Genomic DNA, 24261 nt, shown 5'->3' with positions numbered 1-24261 from the left:
CCATAGGGAAAACAATGGCAGAAGTAACGGCAGCAGGGGAGGATGGGGACAAGAGATAATTCACACCTGGGACAAAGCAACTCTTCACCCTTCTCAAATAAAGTGCATGATAATTACTTCTATTGTGGTGAACCAGACCACTGGGTGAGAAACTGCCCACACCAAACATCCCAACCCCAGAGAAACCCTGCCTATGGCACCTCCAGTAAGCATTCAAATGGAAAACCATCAAACCCCACACTCATAGAGCTGTCAGGAAGAAACCAAAGTGAAACAGAGATAAATGTGATCCAAGCTCCTTTAATTAAATTGGCAAAACCAGATCAAGAATCTCATCTATTGGTAGATGTTTATTGAAAATCTACATCATTCCTAGTAGAAACAGGAGCTTCACTTTCAACCTTAAAACCAACAGAATCCACTAATCTAAAATCATCTAAAGAAATTGTAAGAGCTGTGGGGGTTGAAGGTATTCCTATGTGCCAACCTTTATCTGAGCCAACTGTAGTTTCTATAGGTCCTTTCACTGAAAGCATGTCAAGTTTAACCCCATAACTCATGGAGGTCATCTCTGGTTCATCTAAAACCTCACTTAGACCTTTCTGAAACTCCTCCTTCTAACTCTGATCTTGTTTTCGATACTGATGGCTCAGTATATAGAGAAAATTGAGTGCCACACGCAGGGTATGCAATTTATGATAATTTTTTAATTATTGAAAGTGCCACTCTGCCACCCTCAAGCTCTGCCCAAGTAGCTGAGTTACACGCATTGATGAGAGCCTGTCAACTTGCAAGAGGTAAAACTGTTACCATTCATATAGATTCCAGATATGGTTTTGAATGTTCATAAAACTTTAGTACACTGTGGGCAAACCGAGTATTCGCCACATCTTTGGGGATACCCACTGAACATGAAAAAACTAATCAACAAATTGATGTAAATATGTAAATAATTTGTGGGTCCATGATGACAGTCAAAGTTCATTTGGTTAATCTTTTGACATTTCTAGTGGGGATAGCCTGTGTGTACACGGGGTAGATACATCTAGAGATGCTTTCTAATTTTGTCAGAAAAATTCTACCTAGTAGACTAATGTCTCTAGATAACCAAGTGTTAAGTTTCATTTGACTTTCATCAATTATCTTCCATACATTTTTATTCTCACTTTCTGTAGTGTCTTTGGAAATATAAATATCCAAACATTTGACCGTTGTTTTTATAGGACTGTTATATGCCTCGGGTAAGACACATCAATGAATAGGCATAATTTGCATTTATATAAATTTTAATCCAAAGGCTTTAGAAAAAATGTCACTATCAATTCAATATCAATTCTCTATCTCTATCACTCTCTCTTTTTCTCCTCCTTTACTCTCTCTCTTTAACCCCAACTGGTCAAGGCAGACAGCCATCCTTCTGGAGTCTGGGTCTGCTCGAGGTTTCTGCCTGTTAAAGGGAAGTTTTTCCTCGCCACTGTCACCAGTCACAAGTGTTTGCTCCTGGAGGATTCTGTTGGGTTTCTGTAAATTGGCTTAGAGTCTGGTTTTGACCAACTCGATATGTAAAGTGTCATGAGATAACTTTTGTTATGATTTGGCGCTATATAAATAAAATTTGACTGACTGATTGAATTTGAATTATTTGAAGTATCTTGGGGGTCTCAGATAGCTGCTTCATAAAGATGGTTGTATCGTCAGCTAGCTGGCTGATGGTCACAGCAATACCAAGGACATCAAGGGGAGCAATGTTTGAGCTTCTAATGAGAAGAGAAAGCATTTCTGTAACAATTATAAAGAAGAAAGCAGAGATGGGGCAGCCTTGTTTAACCCCATGATTAATTGCAAAATGCTGTGCTGTGCCTCCAGGTAAAGAAATCGAGCTGTTAGCATTATCATACAGGGATTCTATAGTGTCAAAAACTTGCTACCAAAGCTAAATTGTTTTAAACACTGGAAAATAAAAGGGTGCTCCAGGGGTGTAGAATTGCGTAGGGATGCTGGGGACACGTCCCTGCCAATATCCAGCCACTGCTGTGTTGTCCCTATCAATACAACCACTGTCTGTAGTGTTTATTCAATGATTATGGCACCTGCCATGATGGCGCCTGCACAAGCCGGCTGCCGGTCCGCGGCCCAGTGTGTGAAATGTATGAATGGGAACACATGTTGTTGTAACTCTACACTGAAATTTGTATATTCCAGAGCAAGTCTGCTAGCTCTGAAGAGAAATAAATCTGACTTTCGATACTTCATACTGCTTGAGATAAGGAGGAGGTACCGGGGTCGCCATGCTGGGGTTAAGCTTAAGGCTAAAGCAGAAGCAAGGAAACAACTAAAGCGATGGTACAAGCCAGCGATTCCATCGGTACTGATGGGGAACGTCAATTCACTGCCCAACAAATATTGACGAGCTAGTGGCTCTGATTAAAAACCAACGGACTTACAGAGAGAGCTGTCTGATCATAATGATGGAGACCTGGCTAACTGCTCAAAAACCAGATGCTAACGTGGAGCGACCCAGCTTTACCTTGGTGAGAGCGGACAGAGACACAAATGCAAGCGGGAAGAGTAAAGGTGGGGGCCTCGTGTTGTATGTAAACAACAGATGGAGTAACCCTGGTCATTGCAGTATAAAAGCTGTCATGTTTGGCCAAGACTGTGAGCTGTTAGCTGTTAGCCTAAGACCATATTACTTACCGAGGGAGTTCACGCAGGTCCTTGTGGTCTGCGTTTACATTCCTCCGAGGGCTAACGTTGAGGTGGCGCTTGAGGATGTACACTCCATCACAGCAGGGTTACAGACGCAACACCTGGAGGCTCTTGTTATCATCTCGGGACTTTAACCACATCATCCTGGACTCTACTATGCCAGCCCTGCATCAGTATGTGGACTGTCCCACCCGGAAGAACAGGACCATCGACCTGCTATACACCAACGAGAGGGATGCTTACTTGGCCACGCCCCTCCCTCCCCTGGGGAAGTTTGACCATAACCTCGTCCATCTGCAGCCCAAATACAAACCACTGGTGAGGAGGCAGCCCACCACCACACACTCCGTCAGGAGGTGGACCCCAGAGGCTGAGGAGGCTCTCAGGGACTGCTTCAGCAGCACAGACTGGAGCGTGCTGTTTGACCCTCATGGAGATGACATTGAGGGGGCTACACAGTGCCTGACCGACGACATCAACTTTTGCACAGATATTGCTGTGACCATCAGGGAAGTGCACTGTTATGCCAACAACAAGCCCTGGATCACCAGAGAGGTGAAAGCAGTCCTTAACCGGAAGAAAAGAGCATTTAGGGATGCAGATCTGGAGGAGGTTAGGAGAGTCCAGAAAGAACTGAAAAAACACCTAAGGGTGGCCAGGGAGGTGTACAAAAAGAAACTGGAGGGGAAGCTGAGACAGAATAATGTCAGAGAGGTGTGGGAAGGTATGAAAACCATCACCAGGCTCAAAAAAACTGCTGTTGGAATGGTGGAGGGAGGTAAGGAAAAACCAAATGAGCTGAACACTTTTTTTAACCGGTTCAGCTCAGGTGTTCCTACCCTCTCCCACTCGTCTGCCACCACTCTGAACACAGCTGCAGCAGCCCACCAACTGTTAGCAGCCCCCAAACCCCCCTCCCTCCCACCCTGCCCTCCGGACCCCTCTCCTCCTCCTCTCCCACCTGGACCCCCCCCCCCCCCCCATCGGCCCATCTCCACTACCCCCTGTCAACAGACCCCACCCCTCTACTCCCGTGACCATCTACCCCACTAGACCAGCCCCACATCCTTCCCCCATCACTGCGCACCAGGTGAGAGGGGTTTTGAGGAGGCTCAACCCCAGGAAAGCAGCTGGCCCTGCCCTAATATGCCCCAGGCTATTAAGAGTCTGTGCTGAGCTCCTCATCTTAGTGAACCTCTTCAGCATGTCTTCAACCTAAGCCTGCGCCTGGGGAAGGTCCCCTCATCCTGGAAGACTTCCTGTATAATCCCTGTTTCCAAGATGAAAAATACCAAGGACTCCAATGACTTTTGGCCCATTGCTCTCACCTCACAGGTGATGAAGTCGATGGAGAGGCTGGTACTGCATCGTCTGAGGTCAGAGGTGCAGCATGCTCTAGACCCACTCCAGTTTGCTTATAGGGAGGGGATAGGGGTGGAGGATGCTGTCCTGTACCTACTCCACCGGACTCTCTCCTACCTTGAGGTGGGAGGCTGTGCTGTGAGGATCCTTTTTTTTTTATTTCTCCAGTGCATTCAACACCATTCAGCCCCCTCTGTTGCAGGAGAAACTAGCCACGATACAGGCAGACCCACTACTCATCTCCTGGATTACAGACTACCTAACTGACAGACCACAGTTTGTGAGGATTGGTGGCTGTGTATCCAGCACCACCTCCAGCAGTACGGGAGCTCCACAGGGGACTGTGTTGCCCCCCATCCTCTTCACCTTGTACACTGCCGATTTCCAACACAACTCAGGACGCTGCCATATGCAGAAGTATTCTGACGACACAGCAATTGTAGTATGTATCAAGGGGAATGAGGAGGGGGAATACAGGAGACTGGTGAGTGACTTTGTAGGGTGGTGCCAGAAGAACCAGCTGCTCCTAAATGCTTCAAAAACTAAGGAGATGATGCTGGACTTCAGGCACAAGCCCCTCACCCCACTCCCTGTTTACATCGAGGGGGAGGCGATCGAAATGGTGCCCTCCTACAAATACCTTGGCCTGATAATAGACAATAAACTGGACTGGTCTCTGAACACTGAACACATCTATAAGAAGAGTCAGAGCAGGCTCTACTTCCTGTGCAGGTTGGCATCATTTAACATCTGCACTAAGCTTCTACAGATGTTTTATAACTCTGTAGTGGCTAGTGTTGTTTTTTATGCTGTGACCTGCTGGGGGGGATAGTGGCAGCAAGAAGAACATCCAGCGCCTGAATAAGATCATTAAGAGGGTGGGCTCTGTGGTGGGCCTGAAGCTGGACTCCATAGAAGAAGTGACAGAACAGAGAACCCTGTCCAGACTGAGCGCAATCATGTCATGTCAACCACCCATTATGCAGTGTCCTAAGCCAGCAGAGGAGCACCTTTAGCAACAGACTGCGCTCATTGAGCTGGTCCACCACTAGATATGCAAAGTTGTTTGTCCCTCATGCAATTAGACTATATAACTCTTTAAGTGGGAGGGGAGGTGGGAGGAGACAGGAGGAGGAGCAGCTGGGTGGGGGTGTATAGGAGGTAGAAGCTCAAGAACACTTCTGTCCTCGGGTGGGTTTCTTTGATTTAATGTTTTTTATGCTTTTATGTTTTTATGTTTTAATGCTTTTATGCTTTTATGTTTTTGTGTGACAGGAAGAAAACACATCTTGTCTTTTAAGTCTGCCTCTTTTTAATCTAAGTTATTCACAGCTACTTGTACTCTGGGTTTATTTTTTTATTGTGTGTTGATGTGGTATGGCTGTGTTTGTGGAGCAGTGACCGCATTTTGTATTTTGAATTTCCCCTAGGGGATTAATGAAGTAAATCTATCTATCTATCTATCTATCTATCTATCTATCTATCTATCTATCTATCTATCTATCTATCTATCTATCTATCTATCTATCTATCTATCTATCTATCTATCTATCTATCAAAGGGTTAATAGTCGGTCTCTGCTAGAAGTCACGCCTCTAACCTAATTATCACTCTCCAATTGGCTCTGCGGTTTTGCTATCGCACATGTGATTGGCCGTCCCCGCTGTTACTCCATCTACTTGTAAAAGCTACAGTTATCCGCTAGTTGGACAGGACAGGAAAAAAAAAGTTGGACCGGACAGGAGGCAGTTCGTTTCTCCAACCGCTTAGCGTAAGTTATCAACATGTATGCATTTGTTCTGCGCGGGTCACGTCAGCAAGACAGATTTGAATATCAGAGGTGCCATTTAGATTTACATTTGTACATGTGTCTGTTTGCGTGCATGCATGTCCGTGCGTGCAGGGCCGGTTTGTGGCATAGGCTGATAACTGATAACATGATAATTTCTAATTAATTGTCTTAAAAATAAAGAAATGAGAGGGAGAAAAAAACCAAAACAACCCGAACCCTGTAATTTCTCGGGTGAGCTCTCCCAGACCGGTGCTCACGGTGTGTGTGTGACAGAGACAGAGCAGAGCTGAATGACAGTGTCAGACAGGTGTTGAACTAAGCATCCAGGTAAAGGTTGGAGAATTTATCACCATGAAAAGGCCTTCCAAGGCCATAGCTGCACAGTTTAGAAGAGAAGAGATGAGGAGGCAGAAACATAATCCAATTATACAGGGATGTAACCTTTTATAATGTTAAAAAATGTTTTATGTTGCTAGCAACAGCTAGCTGAACTGAAATGAAGCAAAGTTGGCTAATAATGGAACTGTAGATGATTAAGATATGAGATATCTGCTAAGGTGTGTGGTTTACTGCTGCTGAACTGGTTACCTCCGCCAAGGAGGTTATGTTTTTGCCAGGGTTTATTTGTTTGTTTGTTTGTCTGTTTGTTTGTCTGTCCGTTAGTGTGCAACATAACTCAAAATGTTATGGACAGATTTTGATGAAATTTTCAGGGTTTGTTGGAAATGGGATAAGGAAGAAATGATTAAATTTTGGTGGTGATCGGGGGTGGGGGGGCCCACGGGGGGGCCCATTTCCAACAAACCCTGAAAATTTCATCAAAATCTGTCCATAACTTTTTGAGTTATGTTGCACACTAACGGACAGACAAACAGACAGACAGACAGACAAACAAACAAACAAACCCTGGCAAAAACATAACCTCCTTGGCGTGGGGGGGGGGCCCACAGGGGGGGCCACTGATCAGCCTTGGCGGAGGTCTGCACTCTCCGAGTGCTTCTAGTTTATATATGTTTCTATGTGGTTTAATCAAAGGTTTACAGCAGGGGTGTTCAAACTTTTTTTAAAGAGGGCCAGATCTGATAATGTGGAGATTGCCAGGGGCCAGTGGTCCCTTCACATGTTTTTTTAAACAGTAAACATTACATATAAAAGCACTGTTCTACAACAATTTTATTTTCATTGTCACAATATCATTTTTTTTAAATGGCACTGTAACCAAATCTAAGCCACTCAGGTGTGAACAAGTTAAAAAAAAAAAAAAAAGACATTTCTGCCTTCCTTTCACACTGGAGTCAGATAACATAGAACAAACTGTGTGGAGTATCTTAAACGCCCAAGAAGTTGATTAAAATCTTAACCCCACATTCATTTTAAACATGACTATATGAGTAATCATTACTTATATATTACTCAGTAATGCAAAGTCTGTTAACGTTTAAGATGAAAACATATGACTCTTACTCTTGTCTTTCACAAAATCATTCAGAAAGTAATATTTTGTGTCACATCTACAAGTACATAACACCAGCAGTTATAGGCAACTAACCTGGCAACTTGGTAGCCTGCCTTGGTGGCGAACTCACTGAACTCCCAGGTTCACATGAAGAGTCACTGTTGTGAGTTTAAAGCAGCTTGAATTTGCTTCACTTTCTCGGAACACTCACTCCCTGCTAGCTTGTCGTATGCGTTAGCATGTTTTGCCTGCTAGTGTGTCTCTTTACATTGAATTCCTTAAACAAGGCAACAGTCTCTTGACAGATTAGGCAAACACAATCACCTCGATTTTCAGGGAAAAAAAATTGTAATTCCCATCTCTCCTGGAAGCGGCGGCCCTCACTGTCAACTTTCGTTTTTTTATTTACAGGCGCCATGATTAGAAATTAGCGAAAAGGGTTCACGGCAAGGTCACAGAGCCAGATAGAGTTAGAGTGGTGCTGCCACCATGAGGTGAAAGGAGAAACTGCATTTTGAACCTTTTATGATTCATGTACTCGGTTCAACAGTCCAAGCGGGCCATAAATAATACATTATAAAACCGAAGCTGTGGGCCGTATAAAATCTGACCGCGGGCCGTGATTGGCCCCTGGGCCGGACTTTGGACATGCCTGGTTTACAGTCTAAACCAGACTTAGAGAGACTTATCCATGCATTTATCTCTAGCAGGTTAGACTACTGTAACGGCCTTCTCACTGGACTCTAAACAAGCTGTAAGACAGCTGCAGTACATCCAGAACACTGCTGCTCGAGGCCTGACTAGAATCAGGAGGTACGACCATATTAGTCCTGTGCTCAGATCTCTGCACTGGCCCCCTGTGGCTCAGAGAATAGACTTTAAAACAGCTCTGCTCATTATAAGTCTCTCTATGGTCTAGCACCAAAGTACATCTGTGATATGTTGGTCGCATATGAACCATCTCAGACCCTGAGAACCTCAGGGACTGGTCTTCTGCTGGCGCCCAGAGTCAGGACTAAACACAGTGAAGCTGTGTTTCAGTTCTATGCAGCTAAACTCTGGAACAGTCTTCCTGATGATGTGAGACAGACCTCTACTGTGACAATGTTTAAGTCCAGGCTTAAAACAGCTCTGTTCAACTGTGCATATAACAGCTGAAAGGGTTCTATCTGCACTCTTCTCTTTTACTTTGTTTCAACTGATTATTATTTATGTTTTATTGATTATTTTTTAATTGTAATTGTGTTTTTAACCAGTCTCTTTTCCATTTTTGTAAAGCACTGTGAATTGCCCTGTGTATGAATTGTGCTATACAAATAAATCTGCCTTGTCTTGCCTTGTCTTTATATATGTTTCTATGTGGTTTATTGCTGCTGAACTAGTTTATGTATGTTTCTTTGTGGTTTATATATGTTTCTATGTGGTTTATTTATGTTTCTATATGGTTTACTGCTAGTTGGCTGGTTTATAAATGTTTCTATCTGAGTTATTTATGTTTCTATATGGTTTACTCCTAGTTGGCTGTTTGATATATGTTTTTATGTGGTTTATTGGTGGCTGCTTTGTGCATCTCTCATGCTTCATGTATCTCCTCTTCGTGCCCCCCCCCCATGTATGTGTATGTGTGTGTGTGTGTGTGTGTGTGTGTGTGTGTGTGTGTGTGTGTGTTTGTGTGCATGTGTGTGTAAATTCTTCTTCAATCTATTGGCATATATCAGGGTAACAATTTTGTAATCTGTATTTAATACTGTGATTGGTCTAAGATTATCTATCACTTTTGGATCCTTACCTGGTTTGGGAATAGAGGTAATTATTGTTTGTTTAATAGTGGGAGGAAACGTCAGATTGCATAACATAAGAAAGAAGGGGTTTTTAAGTAGGTCCCAAAAGTGTTTATAGAAGTTGGAAGTAAGACCATTACATCCCGGAGATTTGCTTGACAAGTTCCTTACAGCTTTATCCAACTTGTATGTAGTAAAATCAGAATCACATAATTCTGCAAAATCCTCTTCTATAACGGGTTAAATCTTTAGTATTGCTGAAAAAGAAGTCTGCATCATTTATGGCAAAAGCAGAGGTGTGTAATTTCCTATAGAAATAAACTATCTCCTTGGCAGTTAAGTTGGGGTCGGTGCAAAGTTGATCATGGATTCATAATGCTTTAATTGAATTTCTCTATTATCTTCTTTTTTCTAAGTGACAAAAATATGATGTGCCTCTTTCACCACCCTCCAGCCACTTGGCTCTTGATCTTACAAAGGCTCCCTCAGCTTTTTTTAAGATACAGCTCATTGAGTGTAGTTTGTAGAGTCTGTAAATTATGTTTATCACTATTGCTTGTGCCAAATAAGAGCATGGTAAGTATGATTTGAAGGCTTAGATCATCCATGTTTTTGCTGTTTGGGTATTTTTTATTGAAAACATGGGCACTAAAATACCATTCATTGTAATATCAAGACATGTCAAGGATTATTGAAGTTCCTTTAGTCCAGAGGTCAATTATGATTTAAGGAGGTCAGGACAGAGAAAATGTCCTAGTGTACAGGTCTACAGCATCATCATGTTTGAGTTGCTTTATAACTTTGTTAAACACTAATTCATTTATTCATATGTATATATATATATATATATATATATATATATATATATATATATATATATATATATATATATATATATGTGTGTATATATAAGGAGCATATTCATTATGTCATAATCTGCATGGTGCTCCTTATGTTGCCCATTTTGCTACTTCCAACACATCAAGTTCAAGGACTAAATGTTCACTTACCGTCTCATATACCCAACCCAGTGAAAAGTACCGTTGTAATGAATTAATCAATATTGGCGATTTTAATGTTTTGACTGATGGGTCTAACAATGGTAAAATACATTAATTTATTGTCCTAATTAAAAATAAGGAAGAATGCTCTGTTGCTACACTGATCAAGCTATTATTCTATTATTCAAAATCTGTAATTAAATATTTATTGAACATACTTGTGTTTATCTAGTATCAACACATCAATATTTGTACATTTGTAAAAGCTTAACTGCAATATCTGAGTCGGTTTCCGCATGTATAAATTGAAACTGATTAAAAACAGCTAGAAAAGTATTGGTTGTTTTTGCAGTGGGAAAATAAGGACATATTAGCTTTGAATATATTTGTGGTTGGGGGTTGGTTTTCATTATTTTGCTCATGGTCTGTGCTCAGCTTCTGGCCTTATCCTAAATGCAGACTGGACAGACATTTTTAAGCATGAATGAATGAATCTGCACCGTGTTGATGTAATGTTGTCATTTCTCCACAAAGTGGAGTCAAGTCTACTGCAAAAGTGTACATTGCACCTGAGTATTGTTATGTATGACACACACAGTCATGTCTGGTTGACATAATGAATTATAACCATCACCCATAAATTCTAAATCTGACCCTTCAAAATGGTGTGAGGACCAACTAATAAATATGTCTTACTAAATATAGATGTGGCGTCATTAGGCCAATTTTAGGGGAGCTGAAGCCCCCCATTGTCTCTGTATATGGTTGAAACCGCATCCTGTTCGGATGGCAGGATTGGCATTGATGGGTCCAGGGTCTGTTTCTGGTGGGGGGATGTGCTGCTCTGGCAGTATAATTGCTTGCCGGTGTGTTAATTGTTCATCTGTGTATCTCTGATCTGCGTATCAATCGGAGGAATGACCTTTTTCCACACTATTCCACACATTTCCACAGTCATTTCACTCTTTCCCTCATGGACGGCACAAAAACTCTTAAATACCAGACCCGGGTCAAATTATTTAAAACACCAAAGGGGCCCACGGTCTGTTGGTGAGTAGAGATCCCCAGATCACATCACATATCAAACATCAAATTTTCTCGGAGAGAGCCCATATTCTACTCACATCAAGGCGCGATGAGACTGTGACTGTAAATATAACTGACAAGGAAAAATCTCTTACCTTCGTTTAGGCACCTCAGACACAAGTGTCACCACGTCCCATCTGCAAATCAACCAAGGCCTCTTCCGATCCTGCCAATTGTTGTGAATAGTTAAGAAGAAAAACACAAACTCAGGAATGCTCATCTGGGAATATCTCCCTTTCTTTGTTTGACAGGGGTTTTTTTATACAGGAGCATTTGCCCACCCTTACTGCCATAAAAGGAACTGGCCATTCACTATGTGCGTGATAGACTCTTTTGCCAAATACGATGTTATATAATTAATGACTTTGTTTTGAACATGGCTTTGGTGGGAACTTCTGCTCTTTCCTATTCTCAGGTCAAATTTCCACAGGTCATGATGACCTGCACACACATCCAGATTTACCAGACGTTGCTCAGCTTCATGAAATGAGATACACACACACTTTTAAGGCCTTATCAAAACACCACAAGTGACACTGAACAGATGGTGGTACTGTGGAAAACAGGAAAATGGAAATCACAATATTAAAGTTTCTTTTTACTTTGAATACCACAGTACATCTGAATGTGAGTGTTACACGTACAGGAATGATGGGCCAACTCATTCTGCGTGCGACATATTTATTTTGTTTGCAAAGGCTGCAAAACACAAAATGCAGTTGTTAACCAGAGCAGACTTGGCGACACGTTATCAGCTCATCATGTACTGACTGAACTCGCTCTGTATAACCATGTACTAGTTAACACAACACACTACTAGTACTGGTGAGTACACATAAAACATAACTTGTGAACAGACACTTATAACAGGGTGAAGTAAAGTTTCTACTCAAGACATGGGATTTACAAATAAACAAAATTCACTCTATGCACTTTATTCTAACCCAAATGATTAATCAACTTAATTAACCATTTAGAAGCTATTGCTGTTAACCAGTCTTTTACCTGTTTTAATGACCATTTTTAATCTCTAATAAACCCTATGAACTGTTACCTTAAACCAATGTGTTTTAATCTATTTATGACATATCCTTTTAAACTGTGATCTGATATTTATCCTCCTGTAACACAGTTCCTTAATACAGTTTTAACCAACATGCCACATGTGAAGGACACAAACTATCACATTAGCTTAGCAACTGAATTAGCATGAGTATAACCAGCATGTTAACCAGTCTTTTACCTGTTTTAATGACCATTTTTAATCTCTAATAAACCCTATGAACTGTTACCTTAAACCAATGTGTTTTAATCTATTTATGACATATCCTTTTAAACTGTGATCTGATATTTATCCTCCTGTAACACAGTTCCTTAATACAGTTTTAACCAACATGCCACATGTGAAGGACACAAACTATCACATTAGCTTAGCAACTGAATTAGCATGAGTATAGGTGCACACATGTACTAACACATAACATTCACAACACTTAGCTATTAACATTCAAGACCGTTGTGCATGTCTTCTTCACAGTGTAATTGTAATTGTGTGTCCTGAAAGGTGCCTATAAATAAAATGTATTATTATTTTCTATCTCATGTAACTCTTGTGCATATGTGACACTTATTTTAGTCCATTTTCACTTATATCAGACACATACAGCATGCTAGTTTTTAATGTGTGGACCGTGCCATTAACCTGTGTCCACCACATTAGCTCACACACTAATAAAACTCTACACCTTAGCTTAACAACTGTTACCCTCGAAAGTCGAAAGGTACTGGGTACTTAAGAAGAATGACTATTGTTCTATGTGTGTTCAATTCAACCAGCTTACCTGCAAAACACAAAATGCAGTTGTCAACTAGCTTAAACCTAGAAGCACTCGGAGAGCGCAGACCTCTGCCAAGGCTGATCAGTGGGCCCCCCCACCCCCGATCACCCCCAAAAGTTAATAATTTCTTCCTTATCCCATTTCCAACAAACCCTGAAAATTTCATCAAAATCTGTCCATAACTTTTTGAGTTATGTTGCACACTAACAGACAGACAAACAAACAGACAAACAAACCCTGGCAAAAACATAACCTCCTTGGCGGAGGTAACAAGGCTAACTTAGTTTTTCAAATAAGGGGGTTCTCTAGCACAAAGCTGTTGTAGCTGTGTTGTATCAAGTATTTGATGTAAACTCTACTTAAATATCCGAAGTACCAGTAGATCATCCACTCACTTGGGTCAATACTAAGGGTTCAGCTCCAGTAAATCAGTAGCGAACTGTGAGCACTACTGCTGGGCCTTTGCCTTGGCAATCACCGCCAAGAAAATATGTCTGCACTGACATAAAACCTCAAAAACAATAGTATGTTGAATTGAAAGCACTCACCAGCTCTAATCCTCTAATTAACAACTAGAAGCACTCGGAGAGCGCAGACCTCCGCCAAGGCTGATCAGTGGCCCCCCCTGTGGGCCCCCCCCACGCCAAGGAGGTTATGTTTTTGCCAGGGTTTGTTTGTTTGTTTGTCTGTCTGTCTGTTTGTCTGTCCGTTAGTGTGCAACATAACTCAAAAAGTTATGGACAGATTTTGATGAAATTTTCAGGGTTTGTTGGAAATGGGCCCCCCCGTGGGCCCCCCCACCCCCGATCACCACCAAAATTTAATCATTTCTTCCTTATCCCATTTCCAACAAACCCTGAAAATTTCATCAAAATCTGTCCATAACTTTTTGAGTTATGTTGCACACTAACGGACAGACAAACAAACAGACAAACAAACAAACAAACAAACAAACCCTGGCAAAAACATAACCTCCTTGGCGGAGGTAATAATGATGAGAATGTCAACAACTCTTTGGCTTTTGTATGCTTTCAGGCTTTGCATTGTGTATTTTCCCGGCGTTGAAATCAGGTTCATATAAATGTCAGGATACGTGATTTCCGGCCACATATCAACGTTCGTACACCACTTGTTGTTTGGTAGCTTGTGTATGGATCCATGTCGAGTCCAGTTGTCTTTAATTTCATATTATATTCCACATTTTTCCCAGTCTCGCTGTAGTTACTGCTATACTCCGCCATGTTGAGCCGGTTTGTTTTTGCCACTCAGTCTGACTTAGAGGGGCATGGCCCAGTGGGGAAGTGACCTATGTGCATTCCCTCTATAACCATGTACCATTGTCAGCTACTAATGCGCAAGGCTCCAAGCCCCCTCTGCTGGTGAAATTAAGTATACCTTTTAAACCACACATTTGGCTGACAGAACACACAAGAACAGTAGGTTTACTTACATCCAGTGGTGTAGTCTAGTTTACTCTAGTGGGTATACTCTGATTTTTCCCCTCCCAGCCTCAATACACCCCCGTCCTGGGGCAACATCTTTACCACAGCACCCCTCCCAGAGCAGCAGCTGCTCCAAAACGGCCCCACACAAGAACCACCACACTCATTAATGCATAAAGTATACATCCACACATAAGTGAGATCATGACAGAATGGTTATGTATTATCCAAATGTAAATGTATATTAAGCAAGACAAGATGTGTAACTGTCATTAGCAGCTGGACTTCAATTAACTATTCGACAGCCATGACAAGACAAGACAAAGATGTTTCAAATCAAGAAAAGTGAATGAATAAATAATATAACCTGGACGTAAACAAAAACCTTGAGGTAAACAAAAACATCAATAATTAACATTAAGTATAGCACAAGTTGTCTTTTTTGTATCTATGTTAGCATTACGACCTGCTGAACAAAAACCAACCCAAACCAAAACCTATTAGTGAACTGTTTACAATCTTCAGCTATGGTTAAGAAAATGCATGAAAAATAAACAAAAAGAGGCAAAAATTCCACTCTTTCAAGGGCTCGAATTATGATATTATATTATCTAACATATCAGTCATTTAATGGTGTACACGGTGTCTTAATTAATGGACCGTTAAGATGCCAATGGGACCAGATCAAGGGAAAGTGAACATCAGTGTCATAAATTGAGCAAATTGTGCAAAAATTACAGTAAGAGATTAACAATCTCAGGTTCCACGTACAGACGGCTTCAATCGCAACTGGGTCAGATCAATAAAATAGGATAAGATATTAAGATATTATTAATAAGATATAGGATATTATTATTAATATTAACCTTTAAATACTGACAACTCAATTTTTTTTCTCTTCATAAATGTAAACATTTTCATGTAATTTTACTTTATTTATACTAAAACAAACTATAATGTTATGTTATGTAATGTAACTGTTATGTGTGTATATAAACTTGAACAAATATGAATCCACTGTGATCTTTAAATTGTAATGCATATCTGTAAATGATAAACTGAGGCATAATATTGTTAAAATGAGGCCTGAGCCCAGGCACACATGCCGGCGAAGGCCTATTAAAATCGCATGGTTCCGTTATTTCTTTTTTTTTTCTCTCACCTCTTTGAATGCAAACTTGACCCCCTGAACGTTAACAAAAAGTCAATTTTATTTGACCAGAAATTCAAGCCTGGCGAAAAATTTTTTTAATTTGAAGTTGCCAAGTAAAAATATCACAAAATGACTTGCCCACACCCCCTCAAAAATTGAAATACATTACGCGGATGAGAGCCCACCCCAAATCTTTTTCCATGTACAAAAATGAAACTTGGTACAGACATAGCCCATGGTAGGACAAGTAAAAAATTACAGTATGGCCCCACGCTAAACCCAACAGGAAGTCGGCCATATTGGATGGAAGTGTGGATCTATAAAACCACACCCCTCATACTTTCATCATCTCCTCCTAGGGTTTACATCCGATTTGGACCAAACTTGGTGAAAATCACCTACACGCATGTGTGATCAAAAGTTATCACCTACATTTTTGATCAAATGTTGGGCGTGGCTGTGATGACCTCACAACGAAGCAGTCATTTTCAGAAGTATAAAAGTGTGGATATCTCGCACACAGAGTGTCAGATTGAGTTGTACCCAATGTAGCATTTGTGCTGAATGACAACCTGAACATAATGATATGTATCTCATATAGTTGCATCGTAAAATGGCTCTCTCACAGTTTTTGAATGGGAGTAAAAAAAAATTTTTTTGACATACTCAAAAGAAATTTGGCTCACACATCCCTCATACCCAACTGAACCAAAAAGCCAGTGAGGACACACCCCTATTTACAATCATGTTGCCATGACAACACCAAAACTGTACCATTCAAATGAATGTGGTTTTGCCACAATGATGCAATTGATGAAAAACTCTTTGTGTTACACTAATGGTACACAGACTTAAAATTACAGTGTGGAAAAGTAGATTTTTCCAGGGAGAAGAATTTTCAAAATATTGTAAAATGACTCGGCCACACCCCTTCAAAATATGAAAATACATTGCGCAGATGAGAACCCACCCAAAAAAAAATTTCCATGTAGAAAAATGAAACTTGGTACAGGCCAGTGGTGGCTGCTTGTCTTTCAGAGAGGGGAAGCTCATTGCCGGCTTACATCAAAAAAACTGTCAAGTTATTGAAACATAAATTTGGCCCTCCGTTCTTTTTAGGAAAATGGTCAGTGACCTTATCATACCAAGTAGGCGTCTTTTCCACAGACTTGATAGCTAGTTCACTCTGACCTAGCCAACAGTATGATTGATTTAACTATCTACAAAATGATATTAAACTCGAACAAGAAATGATTAAATTATGTAACCGAAACAAGAAAACATTGAAATTATGTCAAACTGAAGCAAGGAAGTACAATGAGTATGTTTTATTTACAGTGCAAGAAATGAACAAGTAATTTCATAGTGGTTTCTCTCTGATTTCACAAGCAGAATGCGCGACAGTATTAAACTGAACTCTGTCAAGTGAAGGAGTATATCTCAAAATAGCTGTCAATCAAACGGGATTCAGCCTTTCAACTGATCCTCACACATGTGTGATCAAAAGTTATCATCTACATTTTTGATCAAATGTTGGGCATGGCTGAGATGAGCTCACAATGAAGCAGCCATTTTCAGAAGTATAAAAGTGTGTATATCTTACACATACAGTGTCAGATTGAGTTGGACCCAATGTAGCATTTGTGCGGAATGACAACCTGAAAACAATGATAAGTAACTCGAATAGTTGGATCATAAAATGGGTCTCTGGTGCCCCCTACATTTTTTGAATGGGACAAAAAAAATGTTTTTGACATAGTCAAACAAAATTTGGCACACACATCCCTCATGCCAAACTGAACCAAAAAGCCAATGAGGACACACCCCTATTTACAATCGTGTTGCCATGACAACATCAAAACTGTGCCATAGAAATGAATGGGTTTTTGGCAGAATCACACCCCTCATACTTTCATCATCTCCTCTTAGGGTTTACATCCAATTTAGACCAAACTTGGTGAAAATCACCTACACACATGTGATCAAAAGTTATCAGTGGCATTTTTGATCAAATGTTGGGCATGGCTGTGACGAGCTCGCGATGAAGTGGTCATTTTCAGAAGTAGAAAAGTGTATGTATCTCGCAGAATGTTGGATCGAGCCCACGATACGGTGTCCTCTCACTGTTGGTGACCTTGGCGTGGGGAGGTGGTCGAGCAGGAGGGCGAGGGCCTTAACATCGCTTGCGGTGTTAATTGCACTTATTTTTCTTAAGAAATTTCACATTGTTAATGTTATTCACATTGTTTTAAAGGATTGTTTGTAGATGTAAACATTTTCATAATGTAATCTTACATTTTTCACTCTGAAACATAGAGGAAAGTTTGGAGTTGACATTATTTATACATTATTATGTTATTATTTTGCTGGTTCAGCCCACTTCAGAGCAAATTGGGCTGAATGTGGCTCCTGAACTAAAATGAATTTGACACCCTTGCTGTGTAGTGTTGCTGTTTTAATCATTTTTGCATATATTTTATTGTAATGTATTGACTTTTTAAATACACACATCACCACACTTTATCATTGTCAGTGTGTCACAGTGTTGTTGCTGTGGTTATGCAATCAATACACAATCAGGAGCCATTGCTGCACTGAGACAATGACACACAAAAAACACACAGACTAACAGGAGGACTTTGTAACATGCATATCAGACTGTTTTTCATGTGCTTTTGTGTGTTTCCACAGATGTGAGGACTGAGTTTTCATACTGACTACCCTCTGTACCTCAGCACCAGTATGAAAGTCAGCATTTACTGGGCAAATGAGTCGATGACACAGCGCACCATGAGTGTGCATGAGAGATTAACTGAAGTGAGATAAAAAAAAAAAAAAAACGAAAGCTACCACCACTGGTATTACACGTGTACACATCTACTGCACTAATCCTCTTATACACACACACACACACACACACACACACACACACATATACACACTCTCATAGACACACACCTGCTAACACGCACAAATGCAGTACAGGGCTGGGCGACTGGGAGAAACTAGGACAGTGAAAAAGTGAGATTGACGATAAGGAGATATTTCCCTTTTTCGGCTGTTTTTCTCTTTTCTGTCTGCCAAAACCACAAGATGCAGTGGTAATCTGCAAATTTCCCATGATGCCAGCGGGCTTGCGTTTTTAATCCTCCCGGCCATGATGGTAGGAGGAAGAGGAGGTAATGGAGGGAGCAGGCAGACAGGCAGCCGGCGTTTGTTAGTCTTTTCAGCTGCAGAGGAGACCACATGATAGGATGTGGATTTCTTTATGGATAACTTGGTCTGGATATTTTTGGGGGTTAATGGACGCTTTTATATTTTCTACAATTTTAAATCCTCCATGTAGCTGGAAGACAGTGAGACAAACATCTTTAGTTGCTGCTGCTGTTAATTTAAATTTTCTGCCAAATTCAGTTGTGCAGTAAGTATAATGCACAGCCAGGTTTGTTGTTAGTGTTATTAGCACATTATATCATTACTTGTTGTTTAATTTGTCTTGTTTTACATAATGAAGAAATAATGATGAGAATGTTGGATATTAGTTTATAACAAACATATCTACATATGTATATGTCTAAAAATGTCCTTACATTGATTCAGTGCGGAGCACTGTTCTGTAATTGTGAGACAACTCTTTAATAACCAAAATTAGCAAGCCGTATCAAATTTTTTGTTTTCCATTATTTTTTAAACTTAAAACTTTAAATTGTAAACAAACATTTTAAACAAAAAAGTAAAACTGCACTATAATATAATATATATTTATTATTATTGTCATTAATGAAATCAACCTCAAAGGCCCAACTATGTTTGGCCACAGCACCTTGGTAAGAAAAATATCAGCAACAGTTCAGGGAATATCAGAATTTTGAGACAAAAGAATCAAGATGTTAATGAACGTATTTTTCTGTCCTGCATTATCTTTAAAAGTTGCAGCAAACAAAGGCCTTTAACAGTCATATTTTATTTTGCTGTCGACTTTTGCAGTGCACCATAGCACTTTATCACATTATACAAACTCTCTTGATATCTGCATTTGCACAAAAGGTTCTGTATAAGAGAAAAACAAAAAAAAAGAATGGGCGTATTTTGATGGGATTAGGTCTGCTGCGGGATTTTTAAAACTAGGACGTCAGGTCTAAAAGCATATCCGTCAGACTTTTTGTTCTGGCGTTTTTGTTCTGGTGGTGAAGAAGTGGACTGCAAAACCACAGTCACAGAGAGCAGAAGAATGCACAGAGTGACGATGGCGTGCATCAGGTGTCTCGGTCCTCCAGGAGATAACAGCTCCCCTGCTGGACAGGTAGGCCACTACAGTGTAACACAAACTTAGAAGTCCTGCAAATATTCACTGGTTCTGGAATTGTTTGAATTTGTGTACATGTGTGCAGCTTTGATAGAGATTAGCGTATAATCTTAAAAGCCTCTTGTTTGGTCCAAGAACTCGATGAGACAGATTAGCTCAGTGTGTGTATTCATGCATGCATGCTGTTGCCTAAACCTCCAGCTGCAAACTAGGAACTGTTGCAATGATGTGTGAGCTTGCATCTCAATATCCTGTTTGTCTTTGCTTCTGGTTCAGTTTTTAGGATCAAAATAATGTGTAGCTTCAAACATCAAGCAACACTTAAGGCTTAACTTTTTCTTCCACTCACAAGCAGGTGTTGGTTTTGGTGCCAAAATGATAAATGGACCTCCTAATAAATCAATCAAACAAATATTCATCAGCAAATAATGATTTATGAGGCAGAAATCTTGATTATTTTCTGGTTTCAGCTTCTCATATATGAGAATGTGTTGCTTTGGTTTCTTGATTATTATATATTAGACTATTTTGTGTTTAACTAAAAAAAAGGAAGATAAAACTGCATTTTCTATTAAATGTTAAATAATAAAGTTGATAGACATTGACAACATTTATATTTATCACGTTAACATTTTGTAACTAAACTTGATCTAGGGTGTCATTAGTAGTCGAGTTGTAAATTAGAACAAGCAACTATTTTCCATTAAGTTTGCCTTATTTTCTCACGGTTTAGGAATTTGGGATCTGGATCTTGTCACCTTTGGTTGAAAGAAACATTACTGAGCAAAATAACTGCCAGATGAATGTTTTTATTTAATGATTCATCAGACACTTTGTTAACATACTCTTTTGGTATGTAAAAAGGTCTTCGTAATAAAATATAATAATATTTTACATACAGAATAATATTGTATATACAAACCTGAAAATTATTGTTTGTCTGTATATTTCAGACCTGTGATGAACTGGCAGTATGTCCAGGGTCACCCCTGTGACTGTCTTGATGATTAAGCTGTTTGAAAAATAAATGAATGAATGAAAGAATGTATAGTTGGCAAAACTAAGAGTCATGTTTGAGGAGCTGTCACAATAGTGTTTAAACTTTTTTGTTTTACTTGAGAGTTACAGGTTTGGTTTGGGCAGGGTTTCTCAAGCTGTGGGGTGGGCCCCTAGGGGAGATGCGAAGGCTTGCATGGGATCATTCCTGGGTGTTTTTTTTGTTTTGTTTTGTTTTGTTTTGTTCAGGTTGGAACATGTAGCAGGTGGAACTAATGTTTTAGCGTTGGAGCACTCTGGACTCATTTTAGGGACATACAACAAACAAATGTACTGGCATGGTGATGTGTCACAAGATTGGAAAAAGAGTTTAGGTTTGGAGAATGGACAAGGATTGTACTGGAAAGTAAAAATGTGCAATATTTCTGTTTTTGGACAGTTTGTACAGTTTGCATTTTAATGTTCTGAGATGTGCGATGTAAATGCAGCAATGTGCATTGCAGCCACTGATATTGTTCAAAATGTTCATCTTTGGTACCAAAATTTGTTTGTTGTTCTAAAAAAGTAACTTTATTGTCATAGTTGTAAGATAATTGCGGATTTTCTCTTTTTATTTGAAAAAATATTGTCTCAAGGAGTAGTCTTGCTGAGTTTATTTGTATTGTTCAAGCAAAAATCTAAGTTATTTTTGATCTGAACAAAAAATGATTCAAGGAAAAGCTAAAAGTACTGTTACGATATGGATGTTTCTTTCAATAAATATAATTGCACCACTGTTACAGTGTTTTTGGATTTGAGAGAGGCCTGGAGATTTTTTGTCCTCCAAAGCGGGACCGGACAGAAAAAGATTGAGAACCAATGGGTTAGGGAAAGTAGGGGGATAGATTACCAACCACCTACAGTATATGTAAAATTATGTAGCTTCATTAGATTTACATAGTTTTGAGTTGTCTCTGGATTTGACCTGACAGGACCAGTTAGAGGTCAAAGGTCACCTATACATAGACAAATGTGGTTGATGACATTTGAAGGTAAAGTTCTGTTTGTTTCAGTTCCACTGCTGTTTGACATTAGTTTGGTGCTGTATACGATTGTTATCAGGTGTGTATGATTTGAGTGCTTTCACTTGTCAAAGTAAATCCTCCGAGCTTCTGATTATCGTCATAGCAACAGAGTGATATTAATTGCCACAGGACGGATGTGACTCTGTGACTCACTGATTAATACTGTGGTTGATTTTGAAGAAGCTTAAAGCACTGTGACAGGACTTTATGTAACCTGTAGAACAATGCAACCTGAAAATACTTGAGGATTCTTTTGGAGGGTTCTGTGAATTGTTTTTGGAAACGGATGTTACTCTTCTTGTCATATTTGTACTTCTTGTCACCTTGTAAGTTTTTCAACTTACAGGGTGGACTTTGATTATGTTAGAAGAGTTTAAAATGAGAGAAATTAACTATTTTCAATCACAGGGATGACATTTAGACCGAGTGAAGATTTAAGGACACCCAGTTTTTCACACAATTTACATACATGAAAACAGATTAACCTTATAAACAAAAACAGTCAACATGTAATATGTTTAATGTGCCATCAATTGTGTTTATTTGCAGTAGAAAATGAGTCAGCATTTATTACTATTAATTATTTACTACTAACGATGCAGTTATCATTTGAATGTCTATAACTGTATTGTTCATTAGTGCAAAGGAGGTTTAACTCAAAAGTAAACAAAATCTAGCAGCAAACCACAATTTTATTCTAGACACACTAACTGCCACACATGTCATCATATCATCTTAAAATATTATCTAAAAACCAAATCTGAATCCTGGATCAATGTGGGGTTTGAGCACTGCAGTAAAACAGACTAAATCCAGTGTTTCTCCTTTATTTCTTATTTCAGAGGAATTTTCTGGGCCTCACATCCTTCTCCATTAGAGATCTATTGAAAACCAAGGAGCCTCACGTCTCCCTAAACCTCAGGTAAAGACACTCTTCATTTAAAAAAAAAAAAGAAAAAAATTCTCATTTTCTACCAAACTCCTTTTATTCATCCTTTTAAACATACCTTTCTGTTGACATCTTACATCCTTTATCTCCTGTTTTGGTTTCAGTTTGTTGAAATGAATCTCAACATACACAGCTTTCTTCCTCAAAATACCTCTTCATATCTCACAGTATTTTTACAGTCTTTAAAACACTGACCTCATCCTAAATACATTGAGATTGCAACCATACTCTTTCATCCTTTAACCACCATGCCTTTTCTTTTCTAGTACTCAGAAAACAGACTCTCTGAAATGAATGAAATAAGCCTTATCTCTACTTCCAAGAGGGCCATAGGAGCTGTCCCCTCATTGGCTGTTGCTAGGATACCTGTAGCCACATGAGGAAGTGAGAAATTGAATGTGTATGGCTCCACCTCAGTACAGAGTAGAAAAGTACAATCTCTTCCTGTTCTTAGATCAGTACATTATCAGAGAGGGAGACAAACAGAAAGCATCAACAAATTAGAGACAGAGAAAATGAAAGACTGAAAAGTACTAGTAAATACAGAAACAGAGCTGGAGACGCTGACAAAAAACAGAAGAGAGAGAGTCGGGGTGGGGAAGCCAGCAGGAATACAGTAGGTGTGTTTTTACTGGCATGATGACTGCAGGTGTGTCTGAGTACATACCTGGCACAGGTAATTATACAGCACTGTGTTGTAACTATGTTTTAACTACCTACGCTTTCTTTATCTGGTTAACCCATTATCATTATTACCTGTGCCAAGGAGGTTATGTTTTCATAGGGGTTTGTTTGTTTGTTTGTTTGTTTGTTTGTTTGTTTGTTTGTTTGTTTGTTTGTTTGTTTGTTTGTTTGTTGGCAAGGTAACTCAAAAAGTTATGGAAGGATTTTGATGAAATTTTCTGGAAATGTTGATACTGGTACAAGCAACAAATTATTAAACTTTGGTGGTGGTGGGGAATCTGCCTTGGTGGAGATCTGCACTCTCTGCTTTTCTAGTGGTTACTGTTTTTAGATGAATTAGCCAAGTATGTTGGATCACATAACATAGCTGTACTTGTTCTTTTTCATTACTGATTCATTGATTTAATCTCTTATCAGGTAGGTTGTTTTTGCTTCCAGTTTCTGTTGTAGCATTTTAAAATTTCTGACTTGAATAGTAACATCTTGTTACCCTGCCCCTCAAAGGGGAAGCAAGGGGTATTGTTTTTGGTTCGGTTTGTTTGTTTGTTAACACTTTAGCCACAAAACTATTGTTTCAATTCAAACCAAATGTGGTTTATAGATTACCAGTGATCCAGAATAGATGTCATTACATTTTGGAAA

At 39.6% G+C, this 24261-nt stretch overlaps 1 protein-coding gene across 6 annotated transcripts in view; it reads left to right on the top strand.

The window, feature by feature from the left end:
* The first annotated feature begins 18644 nt into the window (after positions 1-18644).
* The window catches only part of LOC115438587 (type II inositol 3,4-bisphosphate 4-phosphatase-like), a 46419-nt gene continuing 40802 nt past the window's right edge, over positions 18645-24261 (top strand). For 2 of the 6 annotated variants that reach the window (XR_003938111.1, XM_030162290.1), the window contains exons 1-2: positions 18645-19923; positions 22829-22908. Coding sequence is in view for 4 of the 6 variants with exons in the window: in XM_030162290.1 (XP_030018150.1) it covers positions 19852-19923; positions 22829-22908 (152 nt within the window). In the remaining 2 variants the exon portion in view is untranslated. Of the gene's footprint in view, positions 19924-22828; positions 22909-22983; positions 23556-24261 lie in introns of those variants that run through there. The other 4 variants (XM_030162292.1, XM_030162288.1, XM_030162289.1 and 1 more) reach the window with 3 other exon arrangements.

This window comes from Sphaeramia orbicularis, chromosome 18, assembly GCF_902148855.1.
Source record: "Sphaeramia orbicularis chromosome 18, fSphaOr1.1, whole genome shotgun sequence".
NCBI lineage: Eukaryota > Metazoa > Chordata > Actinopteri > Kurtiformes > Apogonidae > Sphaeramia > Sphaeramia orbicularis.
This window is presented reverse-complemented; position numbering and strand designations above follow the sequence as displayed.